The following is a 16783-nucleotide window of genomic DNA, read 5'->3' as shown; positions in this document are numbered from 1 at the left end:
CGGGGGAATGTCCCTGTACTTACTGTAAGTCGCTCTGGATAAGAGCGTCTGCTAAATGACTAAATGTAAATGTAAATGTTTTTAATGATCTCTCTGTGATAACATAGGGTTGATATTTGATATAATTTGACATGGTGTGGCAGACTTTTGTGTGTTTATGTATGTTATACAGGTGTGGGCCATTGACTTGGACCTGACCTACAGTAACCAACTGGCCATGACCCAGCTGATACTCAGCATCACTGGTGGAACACTGAATTGCCGCACAAGCCGCTTGGAAGTGCCTGTACCAGTCAACGAGAAGACTTCCTCACACCAGAAAGGAGCTAAACAACACACTGTAGGCGTTTTTTTGGGGTATATTTTTCTCACAGTAGATACCATTTAGAAGCTGTGAAAATGTGCTGTGAATGCTCGTACCTAAGCGGACTCTTTAGAAATGATATTTCTGTGCATCACAGTAATCGCTATCCATGCACTGGTATTTATTTTGGTTAAATACAAGTAAATACTGTAATTATGCACTCTTAAGCCCAATTGGTGTTAAGGTGCTGAATTCATTATCATTTTGATAGATGAGCCTAAATAATCAACACATTAATAATTCATAGAGTATTCATTATGCATGTGTATGCATGCCTAAGCACCTCATCAACCTGATGCCAGACCTTAAACAATGGAGTTCCTTTATTAGAGCCGTGCCTGTGTTTACGCTTGTTAATCCGCGACTTGTATTATTTTATCAAACATTCATTTAGTTTGGGACCCAGTGCAACAGCACAGCATTTCAGCCACTTCGGTGCTTAATGGCTTCAGCAGTGGCCATCATTAGGGGCCTGCATATTGCAAACGCAATTAAATCCCTGCCTGACACTTTTATTGTTGTCAGAGGACACAGCGTTTGACAACTGGAAACACATCGCCATCACTACGAATTACGAGCCCACTCCTGGGGTCTTACTAGCCCTCCTCCTCTCCCTGCAGCCCAAGTCCATCTCATCCCTGTGCCCCCTAACACCTTGAAGTGATCAAACTCTCTAGTGCTATGCGCACTTTCTATTCTTTTATATATACTTGTCCTGAATGATCTGTATGTCTGTGATAGTCAGGATTTTGTCTCACTACTAAAGACAGTCTCTATCCCAAAAGGACTGAGGAGGTTTTACAACTGGAGTAAAGCAACTGTGTCTTGTATTGGCATGTCTGTCAAACATTCATTGTTTCCCCCCCTAAGTTAATTAAGAAAGGCCCAACAGTTTAGCACATGCGCCCATGCTCATCATGTTCTCTAATCACACATACTCCCCAAACTGTAGACTGACCCTAAGGACATACGCACAGCCAGCAGACAACTGAATGTTGCCTTGGTGATGCTGCTGCCATTCTAACTAAGAACGTTATCGCCATGTTATTCAAAATCATGCCATTGAAATCATTTCTGAGTTATGGCTAAAATCAAACAGGAACCCCACTGGAACAAAGCTAGCACTCAAAGGTACACGCTTCGTCTACTCACTGTCCGTCTGACCTGCTGTTTTCAGGCTCCATCACTGAGCAGCCGCTATGCTGTTATTGGGAGCAGGTTGCTTCACACAAACCTCTCCATGGTGCATTACAGTGTGTTCTTCCAGATGTGCAAGGCTCATGGAATCGGCTTTGACATAAAGGTAGAACCTTCTTTTGAGTAAAATAGTGTCTGTGATTTACATATGTCTCTTTACAGATTGCTAAGCGGAAAGATTGCAAAAACATCTTTTAATGGTCCCCATTTAAACTTGGTACATTATTCACAGGAAAAGCAGGGCACTGCCTTTGCTCTTCATGACAGCAATGAAAGATACAGCCTTGGGATGATGTGAGTAATACTATGTAATTTCACACACTCATACAAATAATGACATTTCAGAGTGAAATTCTAACATGCCTCTATGTAACCCATCTTGCAAAACTACTTAATGGCTGTTGAGTTTACATTTACATTACTTTGTTCAGTCTGAATGTGGTAGCTTGGATTTAGAATGTTGCTATAGAAACACTGAGGGTGTGGCCATGATTTTCTTTGGAGGATTGAGATGTCATCTCTAGTTTTGTAACACGCCTATTGCAGTAGGTTGTAGCGAATGGCTTACTTAAGATATATCTCACACAAATCCTTTGACTTACACAATGCCTCCATGGTTAACACAGTCTGTGCTCACATCTTTCCCCCAAAGACTGGTGAGCTTTTCAGCTGAAAGTATTCATTTAACTACCTCCAGCGCCACCAGACAAACAAGGTGATTGTTTCTTAGCTGGCAGCAAGGGGATCATTAGTAAACTCGTTTGTTTGGGGTGTGGATAATAGAACAATTTCAGAGGATCTCCAGGGAGCCCTACTGACCTTTGCTCGGAATCTGTCAGTCATTCATCAGGAAATATCATCCCCTAACATGCAGGGAGAGACCAATTTTAAGGTACGCTGTTAATGAGCTAACGATTGTTCTATTCAACTGCATCGTGCTTGACTACTTATTGTACATGTTAATGTTAGTTGACTCAGGCCTGTGCCTGCTACATTTCTCTGGGTTAAGAAGGACACACAGAGGAATCAAATGATGATTGCTCTTTTAACATGCACTTAAACTGAGCAACTTCAGATACTGTTTATTTTCCTTTTCTTTGGAAGGATCTGATCAAGGACATAGAAAACGTGTTGGGGGTGACTGTTCAGAACAAATCCCATGCAACGAAGGAAGAAGACACAACTGTTGTTCAATCTAAACTGGATCACTGACATTCCGTAATTCAATCAATTCAAATCAACATGTTGAGAACATGCTTCAATATTAGGCAGTTTAAGCACTGTATATTTAACAACATTAAATGACTAACAAGGAAAATGATGCTACAATTATTCATTTTAGTCATTTAGTAATTTATACCTCACAACTTCAATTTAGAAATGCATTCTATATATTACTAGGAAATGTAGTCTGGTTCATCTTTTTTGGCACAAATCTTCATCTGCTTAAAGAAAAAATGTACTGTTCCACAATAAAATCCTAAATGCAGTGATCAGCTTTGAAGTTGCAGCAGTGCTGCCTGCCACCATGCCAAGAATCGGGAACGCAAATTCGCATGTTAACGTTTTGCCCGGAATCTATAGAGTGTCGGTACAACAACGTCTAGCTTGTAATAGACGCTGCAGCTCAATGAATATCAAAAGAAGTACAATTACCTACTGCTACTATTCTTATTGACAAAAGTAAAGGGTTTACAATAAATGTTAGGTATAATGTAGCCCGTTACATTTAGCAAGAAAACGTTAGCCCTCGGTTGTTTTTCAGTCTACACAGATGGACAGTCGTGGTGGATAATTAACGTCACTTCATTGCTGATTAAGTATGAAAGACATTTTACGTCGGATACATACAACATTTCTCAAAGTTATATTGTTTCCGAGTACTATTAGAAAACATGTACGACGCCCTTCAGCTTCGGAAGTTTTAACATGTCACCTTGCGCAACGCAAACTGCCTCCCTGGACCTCCTTCTGTGTGCGCTACAGTTCCGTCTCTAATGACCAGTTCGGACTGTCCAACTTCAACTGGCCCGTTCATGGAACCAACTACCAAATACTGAGAACTGGATGTTTTCCTTTTATCAAGTATCACTGCACTAAAGCACCTCTAGAGAACCTGGACTTTGAGGATAGGTTCTTCACCATGTTGAAAGTGATCAATCTAGGTATGTGGTAGGAAAAATACACTCATGGAATTGGTTATGTCAAGTGTTAATGTCCTGAATCTTACAGTGAAACACAATACCTTTTCAATTCTTTCAGGTATCCCATGCTTAGCCTATGGCTTAGGCTGCTGGATGGTGGCAGGAGTTACAGAAACCGTACAGACTAGCACGGGACCTGTCACTGTTTATTTTGCATACAAAGAAGATGAAGGAGCACAATTCTGAACAGACCAAACACAAACAATTTCCTGTCTCTATCTGTCCCATTAATAGCAGAAATGCCCTAAAATATTTACTGTAGTTCAGTTTGGTCCTTAACGAAGTAATTTATCAAACCTCACTCTGAGGTAATGTGTCAATGAATATCATTAAAGTGTCTTTCAGATCATCATTGTCTTGAACTTGCTCAATGTTATATTGTTTGTTTATTCCAGTGTATTGCTGAACAAAAAGAGGCGCATCATTTATCCACAGTACAAACTCACCATCAGTAAGAAATCGTATTATTTGATGTGTGCTGAGCACAGGGCTTTTAGACTGGTTACAAAGTTTAAATTGTACTTCAACCTGTCACCCACGTTTTGTTTTACCTCGTTTGCACATGCAGGGATTTGTAAAGCTCATTTATTTAAAGTCAAATTAGGGATCCTTCTCCATGCAACAGATTGTCAATAGTGAGAGAGGAGCGCTGGTGAAAAAAACAGGTCTGATAAAATGGTTTTTAATTACAAAAGTGCGTCCTTTGTTTAAGGCCCTCCGTTGGCCCTCCTAAGGGCCTGTTCAGGGCTTTGATTTCTGATAATGGGCTTTGCTGACTTGGCACAGTCTTGTCTTCGCAGCAGAGGCTCTCTCCCGCTCCATACCGATATGGCAGTTTGACAAACTGCCATATTGATTTCCGCAACACCTCTTACATTTATCAGCAACCTTAATTTCCTGGCCTTGGCCCTTAGTCTTTAGCAACAATTAAGCGGTTGCAATAATTTCATGTTCTACATGCAAATCAATGTACCTTTTGCCCCCAATTGCTCTAGATAATCGTGAGTGTTTAGCTGTGATATTGAAGTGTGATAAGGGTTTTAGTTCCATGTGCAATACTTAACAAGTAGATCTTCTGGCATTCAGGCATACCGATACTTACACTATCTCTCAATTAGATGAATTGCCTGTAACAAAGAACATTTAGACACACTTAAGGAAATCTGATCGCCAGGACATTCTGCACCGAGATCTGTCGTCCTTTCATCTCCAACCTTTGATGGGGCTGAAAGTGAGCATGGGGAATGCTCAGGCAACCATGTCTTAATTACTCATTGACCCTTTGACCCCTGCCCTGCATTGATACTGCTGTACAGCCCAAGACAGATAATAGCAGGGGGTAGAAACAGACTGCAGCTTTGTATCGGGCCTATTAAAGGAAGAGGTGAGCCAGTGAAACCCAAGCTGTGGAGGTAGTGAGCACACTGTATTTGTTTTCACGACTGCACCTTTGGGCCTCTCAAAGCTGTGGGGGAGGGCATCCGGGCAACCCATCCATCCTAGCATAAGCTTAGCGTTACGTTTACAGTAGATCTGTGGTCAGTCCCAGCTCAGAGCTAGGATATCTTTGCCACAAATGAGTGACTGTAAATTAAAGGAAAGCATAATAAGAGAGATCAGCGCCTTATTGAGACTACACTGGCTCGTCCTCTTTCTCTAATTGAGTGACTAGATTACCTCACATATAATGCAGTAATCAACTAAGGATTAAATGCTTGTTTTAGCCAGTTTAATTGCATGCTAATACATTGTTCCAAGGTGAAATCTTTAAATACCAATGCTATTTACATTTTAGGTAAGTAAAGAAAAATGGGTCTGGAATTGAGTGGAGTTTGTTGGAAGTTAGGTTAACATTTTTAGGTCTTGTTAGTGTCTCATCATTAGCTAGGTCTGTGTTCTGTAGAACTGTGTTTTGATTTTAATTGTAAAAAGACATTCAATAGAGTCAGCCTTATGAACTCTACATCCACAGAAGTAAAGTCCCATCGTGGTGGTTTATATTCAGACTATATCTGTCCCATCCTGACTTACAATCAATTATTTAAAGAAAGAAAAACACATTAATTTTGCCCAGACATAGAGATGTATGGGTTGGCAGAAACAATTATTGTATGAACAACCCCTGCAGCTGCAACTGGGGAGGTTATCATTGAGCCTTCAGCCTCTCCAGCAGCACACCTATCTTCCAGCCCGCCCGTAGCAGCGGGGGGACAGCCCAGACAACACTGTGATGGCAGCAAGGACAGAGAACCCGGAAATGAGGTCTCTTCAATGTACAGGCATGGCAACTGTTACAGTTACACAACTGCCAGAGTGCTACATATGATTAGTTTCAGCCCAACTAAAACATCAATCATATTACTTTGCAGCTAGATAATAACTTTGGTTGCAGTCTAATGTTGATCCACAGTCTTGAGATTTTTTATGTAGCAGTACTGTAATATGTTGATTGAGCGTAACATTAACATCCAAACAATTGATTTACGATCATACTTAAAGGCTTTAGCAATTTCAATGGATAATAATTGCTGACCTCATACCATTGAGACTGGAATTACTACCTTTTTCATGTGCCACTGGGTGTGGAAGTGTTTTGTTGGGGGAAAGCCATTAAAAATCTATTATAGTGGATCTTTTCACCCAGAGGGAAAACATTCTCATTACTAAGCAGATTGGAAGGGATGACAAGTGGCACCATAATTCTGTTTTATTTTCTTCTTTCCATCTTTTGTCTGTTCTTTTTTTTTTGGAAAGGCCAACTGAGGGACTGTATGCCTGCTGTGCCAATCAGTGTTGTCACAGCTACAGCCAGTGGGTGGTTGAAGTGACTTGTCAATCATTTACAGGCCCCACTTTCGAGGTGACCACGCATATGACAATTGCATTGAATTCAATTAATTGCAATTTTGTTCCGTGTGTTTGAAGTCAGTGGTTTGAACGTGAAAATATTCCAGCAATATGCTAGTTTAGTTGCACCTTGCGCTGTCATTATTTATTGTCGTGAAAATGAACTCTGTTTATCTCATGGGGCAGTTTAACATATTTGAACCTGAGGCTTAATTTGTCTTTGCTCTCAAGTTGATTGTTGTTGGTAGTATGTCACATCGTGTTCACTTCATCCGTACTTACTGATTACGCTGTTGACATTAAGAGTAATGGGTTTTAATGGTTTTATCATGACTTATCAAGGGAGTTAAATTAACTTGCCATTTTTATTATATATTATGCAGTATTTAAAGTTTCGGCTCATTAAAAAACAAACGCGCGCCCCCCCCCCCCCCCCCCCCCCCCTCCCCGGGCCATGTTTTACCCCCCACCAGCCTGCAGTGAGACTCCTCTAGACACAGGCTCCTCGTGAACTATTTTTGTAAAATTAAAATAGACATTTTTATTTATTTGTTCTTTTTCCCTCCATTAAACAACAACACAATGCCATTGAGACATTGACCTCCGTGGATTACTTGTATCTTTTTGTAATTCAGGAGGAATGCAGATCAGTGCTTCTGACGTGGGGGCCCAGGGTGTTTTTTATGTCAGAGGCTCTCACCCAAAGTTGTACAGAGGTCACTACCTTCATTTTACACCAAGATGGGCTTCTCAGCTTGTTTGATTCCCTCCTCACATCAGTGTCATAACCAGTTACTACCTCCCCCAAACAGCAACTCTGCAGAGAAATGGACATTTACATTAAATACACTGACTCTTGCTGCATGCAAACGGTGGAGTTGGAATAAATCAATTCTATTCCCCCGAAATGCTTCACATACTTTTTTTTGATGCAGTGTGATCTCCAATTTTTCTGCAAATGAGCTGCAGCCCCTGTAATGGTTTTCTGCTCCTCGTGGGAGGCCTGTGTCTGCAAAAAGCTGCTGATTGAAGGCGAAAATGTAATACAGGTGTAAAGCAGACTTGATGGGGGTCTTATGTGAGGGTTATGAATTTTAACCGTTATTATGTACATAATGTTGCATATATCAAAGGAAATGGAATGTGCTTGGTTGACTTTTTTTCCCCAACCCGCAGAGACTCAAGGGGTTCTGCTGGGGTGTCGTTAATTCCAGACGGGAGGATAGCTATTATGTTAGATTAATAGGAATTAAGGGGGCCAAATTGGTTAAGTAAGCACTTCATTAATAGTGAGAGGTTTGCTGGGTAGAGGATGTGTGTGAGTTGAGCACTTGAGTTACAGGCCGCGAGGGGGGGGAGAGGAGAGAAGACTGGTTAACTGGCCTGCATAGCCCACAAAGGAAAGGTACAGGACCAGAGCTTTCCTCTCACTATTCCTCTCTAGTTTCTCATAATGAAAAAAACTAGATGTTGAGGGATCCACACTCTTGTTTGCTTTTGTTTTCAGAGACCACAGTAGTCCTGTTAAAGGAAGACCGTAGAGTAGATGAGCCGTAAAACAAATTACGATGGGAAGTTTGCAGTTCGAGATGAGGAGAACACGATCCTCTGAGGGTGTGAGTCCGCACTCAGGAGTGGCCTGCTGGAGACGGAAGGATGACCAGGTTCAGCTGGAAACATGTGACCAGGTTCAGCTGGAAACATGTGACCAGGTCGGCTGTCCCTACCCAGCAGAGGTGGACTAATTGAGGAGTGTTCTTATCTGGGCCTGCTAATGATGATGAGGGAGCAGAAGGAGGAGACTGTCCCCCTAGGCTGAGGGATAGCCTGACGTTCTCTGGCCCTCTGTACTTATTGTCCAACAAAGGGGGAATTCACTTAATACAGAGCTGCAGATTAGTGGGTAATTGTTGCCACAATCAATAAAGTAGCAGAGCAGAAAATGAGTGTTTGGAATCCTTTTTTGTTTTTCTTGGTCGTTCCAGCTAATGCTTCCGGTTAACCAGTTTATGGTTGTGTTATGATATCTGCATGTTAGTTGAGTGTGTGTGTGTGCGCCTCTGTATGTCTGTGTGTGTGCACTTTGCTGTGCATGCATGTGTGTGTGTGTGTCTCTGAGGGTGTGTTTGCATGTTTGTGCGTGTGTGTGTTGGATGTACCACATTGTTCCTGTACCGCCTAGTGACATGGCTGGAGGGCAAAGAGGGATGGAACCTGAGAGGGGTGACAGTGATAAATAGCCCTTTTAATAACAGCTGCCCCACTTGGCCAGCTAGTCCCAGTCAGTGTCCTCTGTGTATTTATGCCTATGTTTATTTATGCATCCATAGAAGCAGGAAATCACCACCTCAGGGGTACAATCATTCTTTTTGGGGAGGGGGGGGATTGCGTAGGTTTAACTTTGGGTGGAGGTGGCCCGCAAAATCACAGATATTTTTTATCTTCACCTATGCTTGGAAATCTGAGGTTGTTTATTTGTGCTAAATGCTGATGTTCAACACACAGACTCCTATATAATATATGTATGTTAATCAAATTATAAAAAATAAGCCTGTGCTAGTAAAGATGACAAAAACAGCTTATTAACCGATTATTAAAAGTAAATTGTTTCTGTGAAAGATATATATATTTATTTTTAGCTAAAACCCCACGTCAACTGGCTCCATGCTGCTGCTTGGACGTGCATGCAGTTATGATGCACTTGGCTTCATTGCCACTGTATGACTGAGGGAAAGGTCCTTTTGTCTGCTGAAACACCCCAGGCCTGAGCAAGTGAATGGGGAGAGAGGAGGCTGTAGATCAGGGGTGTCAAAGCCCCTTTCTCCAGGGCTATGTCTGTGCTGTTCTCATTCAAACCAATTCCCCTCCTTTTAATTGGTTCAATTAGTTAAGTATCCGTATACATTATCATCTATGCATTTTTCATGATTCTGTTCAGCGCTCAGAACAACTTCCGGCTATGATTTGCCATTTGGAAAAATGTCAAGGAGACTAAATGATGGTGCTAATTGAGTAATTAAAAGCAGATGTTGGAGCAAGAGCTAACAGCGTACACTTTAAACACTTTGCCCTCCAGAAAACTTACAGTGTTTTTGACACCCCTACTATGTCTGGATATCCCAGAGGTGCCTTTCTAATAGTTACAGTTTCACCCTTGTGATTATTCAGTTGAAGTCTTTACTGTTGAGCCAAAATTGTGTTTTTATGCTATTTTGACCATGGGAAATGGTCTGAAGAAAAGCCCATCATGGTTCCTAATGGCCAGGGATGGTAGATCACTGCTCCAGCCTCGGCTCTCTGCCAAGACAGACAAAGCATCTCCCTCCCCGCCATATCAGCCCCTATATGCCCCCCACTGTCCTCTCTGGTGGGCCCATGAGAGAGTCCTGGAGGGATGATGTCATGTAGCCTAGATGACAATTAACATGGGAAATGTGTCTGTAGCGGGAAGCAGTGCCAACATGGAGAGCATTTTCATGCTGTGGACAGCTGTAGTGATTGGAGTTTGGCTGGCAGGCTTTACAAGGTGCGGATCAATAAGTAGCAAATTTCCCATTAAAGGAGAATGACTTGGACATTGCACTAAGATAGCTTGTGGCTCCCTCATTTACTGACAGACTGGGAGAGGACTGGGAGATTCCTTGGCAGTTTATCGTGATAGTGTACCTACCTACGTGTCTTTGTTGTGGTGGAGACCAGTAGTAAACAGATAAATGAAGCAAGTAAACAGTTGCAAAATTCCGAAACAGTGTTGATGTCAAATCTTGTTTTGATAAAACTGTTGCCCACCAGCGCAGTTAATGAACTCAGTAATTACTCTTTATTGGTTGGAAAAGCTTAGCTGGTAGAGAGTGAAAGCGTGGCTGCTGGGAGCCACAGGAATGGCACAACAGGCAACAATCAACACAGTGTCTGCACAACAATCAATCACAACTGTCAGGTTCAAACAGTCTGAGTAATTTGTTGGTGTTCTTCAGAAATGAGTACACACTGTAAAATGTAGCTAAGATCACTCTCTCGAATTGTTCTCAGCACAATATTTTAAGCCAATCTAGGCCTGTAACCCATGGTTTGTCACAATGCTCTTTCATTTCTCTATCTTGCGGGCCAACAAGCCCTATTCCTGAGCTCAAAATGAATCACCAACTGGGCCGAGCTGCGATGCAAACAGAAGCGCGGTATTGCATATTATATTGCATAACATATATGTAACCTAACCTCCAGTATTCTGCATGTATATGTAAGTCGTGATGGTGTTTGAATATGGGTTATTTTATTGGGCAACAGTTAAACTGTGCTGGTGTTTAAATACGACTCAGAGCGGTGTGATGTGTAACACTGGCCCAGTCACAGATGATGTCTCCTGCAGAGCTCTAGATCATGCTAGCTAATTCCCAGAGCCACATCTCAATCATTTTCCCTGCTAATTTGAGGCACCCTCATTTCTTTTTAAACGATTCATTTTCGGCAAATTTGTAAATGGCCCTGATGTGTTCTACAATTTAGTCAATTACTGTTTCAGCCAGCAGGACTCCAGGGAGCAGGAACATACATGGCCTAGAGGTACCATCTCAATAATTGTTTCAGAAAAGTTGAGAACGGGTATCTAGCACTGTGTGTTCCACTTATTGAAATGTCAATTGGAGCCGGGACCTTTTTTACCGCTTGCTGCTCTCCTCTAGCCCACCTTCTGGATGGCTATTTCACACCTTCATAAAGGTCTCTGTCCTACCTACTGCAGATGTAGGATAGAACCCCACACAGTGGAATATGTCTGTGTAATATGCCCCTCCATTTGTTCTCATAACATACAGTATAATATCTAGAATCAACAAACCTGAATTTGATAATGAAAGGGAATCAACCATGTGAATAGAGCCATGTGTGAGTTAAACAAAGCTTTAAGTTTAAACTTGTTTAAACTTGTGCTGCTATTTTTAAGTTAAATAACAACTTCAAAGTGTTTTATCCTACACTCTTCTTAAATGTATTTTACAATTGCTGATAACTTTATCTGTCATTTTTCTTTAATTATCAATTAGCTTGGAGACAATTAAGAGATGATAACCACAAAAATTAGGTCTTAATGGGCACTAATTAAGAGAGGAAATCCATCTTTACTGAACCAGAATGACCTGCAGACCCCAATTATTGAAGTTAATAATAGTCACCTCCCCGTGTTTGGTGAATCTGGGAGTATTATTTGATTGAGGGTATTAGATACATGCTCAGAATCCTAAATGGCAAAACTGTTTGTTGCTCTACAAAGTCTCCCTCTTCTCTCCCAGCCAATTAACCTGTGAGCTGGTGTGAGAGAGCCGCTAGTCCATCTCTGATTAATTAGAGCAGGGGAAGTAGAGAGGGTTACACATGACAGTGTGGAGAAGCCCTCAGGTGAGCACATGTTAGTGCTTGGCCATTATCAGTCTCCCTGCCCCCCATGGACAGCCTCAAAACAGGAGGTCTGGAACCAGGGTCAACCACAAACAGGTTTTGTTAATTATAAGGTTTTGTAAACAATATCCCATTGAGGCAACATAGCCAGTCACTCCAAGTAAATAGAATTACCTACCCGAGGTGTATGCCAGAAGAAAAAAACAAGTTTCCTAATAATTAAAACAATGTTTAGACTGATACTGTTAGTTAACAGTTTTCTTTCTCTATTGCTGTATACTGTGGGTGTTTTTTTTTCTTTGTCTCTTCTGATCACTGGATGGGTAAGGACGCCAAAGATGCCCTTCAACTCCATTCTATAATTAACTTTTGCCTGCCTTCTTCACTTCCATTCCAGACCTGATGTGTCTATAGTGACTGTTACACGTTACCGGTCGGCCTCTCAGTATGTATTAAACTGTCAGGGTGGGCTGTTCTCCCCAGCCGGCCGTCTCCTCTGTACAGCCCAGCCTATTAACTCCTATTGACTGTGACACACATGTCCCTCCAAAATGAGTGGTTACTTATTGATTTTTCCTGAGCGCTGCTCACTTCCCCTTTTATGTCGCCAAGGGTGAGATCTTTATCTTGACTGATTGTATATGTTCATTGTCTCGGAGTCCTGTTGCCCGATTGCCATCTAAGGCCCCTTCACCCCAGCACCCCTCCTCCAACACCCCTGTGCATCAGGGGCCCGCTAGCATGCTGCTGCGTGTCAAAGAGACAATTAAGAGGCCCGAATCCCTTGTGTCACCTGTAACACTGTGGACTAATGGAGCTGCAGCCCTTCTACACACCATACACCCTGCCTCCTCGCACACACATTCAAGACATGACAGCGAGACCCTCCACCCCCCCCACCAACGCACTAGCAACTAATCAATGAGCCTGAATAGACAGGGCGCCATCTCCTCCAAGCCACGTTCTGTCTAGCTGCCTTGGCTGAAATGAACTCTGACAGCATGTATCGACTTCATATCAAGCCGCACCATGGTGAGAAAAATGATTATCTGCTGGGAAAATCAACTATTGACAGGCAGCAGACTAGCCCACACCTCCCCACAGGATTTATTGATACAGTTTATATGGTATAAATATTTCTTATTCTGCCTCGAATCCGTCTGAAATGTATTCCTTGCGTTTTTAGTGGAGATGTGGATTGTCTGTCTGTGGACAGTTTCTGACTTAGACTGTATATCAGGTACTCAGTGCTGTACATCAACAGCCTCTCCACTCAACCATGAGTGTTTCCCTCTCTGGATATTTCTGTCTTCGGAGGCTGGATGAAATGACTTTGGTGTTCCTATCATAGGGAGGTGGTGTTTTTGTCAAAATGTTGACTGTGTAACTGTTGTAATTACATTTTATGACTCTTTTTGCCTTGCAACATCAAATGCTTTAACTTTGTGGCCTCTCTGGTAGATAAACGTGTCTGACATTAAGTAACAACCTATAATATCCATCTTCTTCAGAGTGTAGCTCCTGAACTCACTTCATAATGCCACGTCATCATCGCCCACACCTGGGAGCCCGCTGTGTATTTGACCCATCTGAAGGGTGTCACAACAATAGTGATGCTGAGATATGGGGAATGAAGACCCAATCACTATTTCAAACTTGCTCCACGCCAAGAGGGATCTTATTTTTCCATTGTGTTCTGACAGCTTTTATCAAAATCAAATGAAACAATCCCATATTGTGATTAAACCCTCCATCACTTTTTGTCTGGTCTTATGCTTTTATTGTAGAGCGAATGTTGTATTGATCTCTCGCCTTCCTCTTTGGTTGAACTTTTAGTGACTTGGATTATCTGCTCCATTGATTATAAATGGGGTGGTGTGTCCTTGACATTTGACCCTCAGAACATTCACTTACCTTTGTAACTGTTCCTTTGGCTCTGATTTACATTTACATTTAGTCATTTAGCAGACGCTCTTATCCAGAGCGACTTACAGTAAGTACAGGGACATTCCCCCCGAAGCAAGTAGGGTGAAGTGCCTTTCCCAAGGACACAACGTCAGTTGGCATGACCGGGAATCGAACTGGCAACCTTCTGATTACTAGCCCGACTCCCTAACCACTCAGCCACCTGACTACATGTGTGCATGGAGGGGTTACTGTAAAAGTACCTAGATTATAAAACTAAGAGAGCTTGTTTGTGACATCTGAAATCATTTAGACAGGAGCATGATTTTTGAGTGAACAAAAGGTTGTGGGACATAAACCAGATGACAAAGGCCTACACGATATTGATCCTGAAAGTGAAGGAAGACTGCTTTCTCTGCGGACTAGCTCAGGGCAGACTGTTTTTATCACCGGGATGATGCATCACTGCTTCCCTGCTAACATGACAGAGAGTCCCAGATCGCATCCCTCTCCCCCATCCATGTCACGTCCATTACTGTCGCCGACCGAAGGGCCTCGATTGAGGTAGACCTATTGACCATTTCTCATGCTTATTGCTCAACAGAGAAGCAGTTTGTAGTGATTGATATCAAGACGGCTCTAACACCTCCGTTGTAATCTCTTCCCTTTTTCTGTCTAAATCCCTTATGTGGGTTTAGAGCAGTGAGTGGGCTTCATTAATGGCCTCCCGTATTTATGACAACATAATTAGAGTTGAGGAAAAGCACCTGACTACCCAAGTTCCGCCATACTGAGAAAGTCAATAATGCAAGCCAAACAACTTCTCACACAATTGAGCCCTGCAGAAAATCCATACACTCTGCTGGTCTATCTCTTTATGGCACAGAGTGAACCCTGCTTTAGTCAGGGGCTGGCTGATTTGTTAATGCTTTGTCCACTTTTAAGTAATCCCTTGGAATTGATTAAGGACATGAGCCATATCATTTAACTACAGTACCACAGCCTGCTTCCATTATGTTTGGGGTGTGTTGTGGATGTCCTGAATTGGGAACACAGTTTACCCTTGTCGCCATTACTGTGGGCCTATCTGGTCTATAATTTGTTTTGTGCTTCGCTGCTTGTATGCACACCTCCTGTAATGTAAAACACCTAGCTTGTCTGACCTCCACGCCTGTGTGCAGTTATTTGTGTTGAGCAGGTCATTGGGGATATTACATTAGATTGCTTTCCCAGACAATAATTCAGCCAGGTGGCCTACTGGGTGTTCGGCTGCCCCCCCCAACCCCTCCCCCCAACACACACACACACACACAGCTTCTCACACACACTCACACACCCCTTGCATTTCTTTACCTAAATTTGGTGTTGGTCTTTTTTCCACCCACAAACACACACAATCGTTTATTTAATCACCCAAAGGCCTTTTTAATTAAAAGAAAATAAAACTATTGAATGAAAGGTAAAGCTTGGGACAATGTCAGCAATTGATGATTACATTTGCGTAGCACTTTTTTCAGCCTCTATGGAGAACTTGCTACGGGTACTTGCTCGATCCATACTGCAGTTTTTCAAAGATAAGGTGTTCCCATGGACGCCCAGCTTGTGGAGGTGCCTGGAGTCGCTCCACCCGAGCAGGGGCCTCGTGAGGTGGGTAACTGTAACCCTCTGCTCCCAGTGGGGCCATGATTGTCATCTGATGGGCCCTTTAGAAAGCCCCATGAATAGTTGATGTCAAAACGTCCACTGCAGCCCAAACTTGAGAGTAAATAAGATGTTGGTGACTGGGGCAGATACAAGGTTCAAGCTGACTGTGAGAGGGCAGATTTAGGCCTCGCTCGTCTATCTTGTAGCATCTCTGTATGTAAGCCTATCAATTTGATTGTAGTTCAGAAAACCATATTATTAAAGGGGACTCCAATGGAAGCAGATGAGTGGGGCCCTATTTGAGAAACCTTCCCAGGAGTAGAGCAGTCCCTGTGCAGGGTGTGTTGATACAGACTGTGTTCATCAGTTATGGAAAACATGTTGGGATGACAGCAGTCTAATGACTTGTCTGCCAGTATACAGAGACGGGTGTAATCACTATTAAATGTCAGACACCATAAGGCCCGGGCCACTAATGGCTCAAAATGAATATCCCTCCTTTGCTTAATTAACAGGCCCTTCTTGCTTAACAGGTATTGATTGCAGCTCAAAGGGAGAGTAAGACATCAAACTATAAAGTGGAGAGCGTCGCAATGCAATGAGCTCCGTGGAGAGGAGCGGGGAACGACAGCAGTCAGGTACGCTCAGCCTCCCCCGCGTCCGCAACACAGAGATGAACCGGCGCGGGGTGAGAGGGCGACGGGTCACACACGGGTGTTCATTATTATAATATGGGTTACCTGATGAGAAGGTGGTGGCCATTAATCAAAGCAGCCAGACATGTCTGACGCAAGCGTGCGGTCGTGGTAACCGTGCGGCCGTGGTAACCGGACTCCCCCGAGTGAGGTACTCACTTTGCTGAGCGACTGATTAGTTGGTGTAGGTAAAGGGAGAGTGGAGAGACCATGGTTATCTGTTACAAATAAACTAGGCCTCTGAGAGAGAGAGAGAGAGAGAGAGAGAGAGAGAGAGAGAGAGAGAGAGAGAGAGAGAGAGAGAGAGAGAGAGAGAGAGAGAGAGAGAGAGAGAAACAGTGTGCGAATTATACAATGACAATCGGGGGGGGTCCACTCCCTTTACGCCTCGGGGGGTCCGGGGCGTAAAGGGAACCCAGTACAGCGCAGGCGCGTGCTTCTATCATTAACATTCTTGTGAATATTCTATAGCTAATTGCCATTACAAATACAATCATGACAAAAATATTATAGATCTAAATTATATTAGTAAT

General features: G+C 42.7%; 2 protein-coding genes across 2 annotated transcripts in view; both read left to right on the top strand.

Annotated features, from left to right (window-relative positions):
• The window catches only part of iqch (IQ motif containing H), a 19519-nt gene extending 16500 nt beyond the window's left edge, over nt 1-3019 (top strand). The window contains exons 17-21 of the mRNA XM_067234449.1: nt 173-340; nt 1542-1667; nt 1794-1855; nt 2345-2453; nt 2666-3019. Coding sequence (XP_067090550.1) covers nt 173-340; nt 1542-1667; nt 1794-1855; nt 2345-2453; nt 2666-2773 — 573 coding nt within the window. The 3' untranslated portion in view covers nt 2774-3019. The remainder of the gene's footprint in view (nt 1-172; nt 341-1541; nt 1668-1793; nt 1856-2344; nt 2454-2665) is intronic.
• A 355-nt stretch (nt 3020-3374) lies between these two features.
• On the top strand, nt 3375-4114 carry c4h15orf61 (chromosome 4 C15orf61 homolog). The gene is made up of 2 exons (XM_067234450.1): nt 3375-3726; nt 3824-4114. Exons 1-2 carry the CDS (start codon nt 3384-3386, stop codon nt 3949-3951), a joined length of 471 nt encoding a protein of 156 aa, XP_067090551.1. The 5' UTR covers nt 3375-3383; the 3' UTR covers nt 3952-4114.
• The last annotated feature ends 12669 nt before the right edge of the window (nt 4115-16783 follow it).

Source organism: Osmerus mordax, chromosome 4 (assembly GCF_038355195.1).
Source record: "Osmerus mordax isolate fOsmMor3 chromosome 4, fOsmMor3.pri, whole genome shotgun sequence".
Classification (NCBI taxonomy): Eukaryota; Metazoa; Chordata; class Actinopteri; order Osmeriformes; family Osmeridae; genus Osmerus; species Osmerus mordax.
This window is presented reverse-complemented; position numbering and strand designations above follow the sequence as displayed.

Excerpts from the sequence above, each read along its gene's own strand:
- c4h15orf61 (XM_067234450.1), top strand. The coding sequence starts at position 3,384 with ATGAAAGACATTTTACGTCGGATACATACAACATTTCTCAAAGTTATA. Across the intron at positions 3,727-3,823 it reads GTTGAAAGTGATCAATCTAG|GTATCCCATGCTTAGCCTAT; the intron begins GTATGTGGTAGG and ends CAATTCTTTCAG.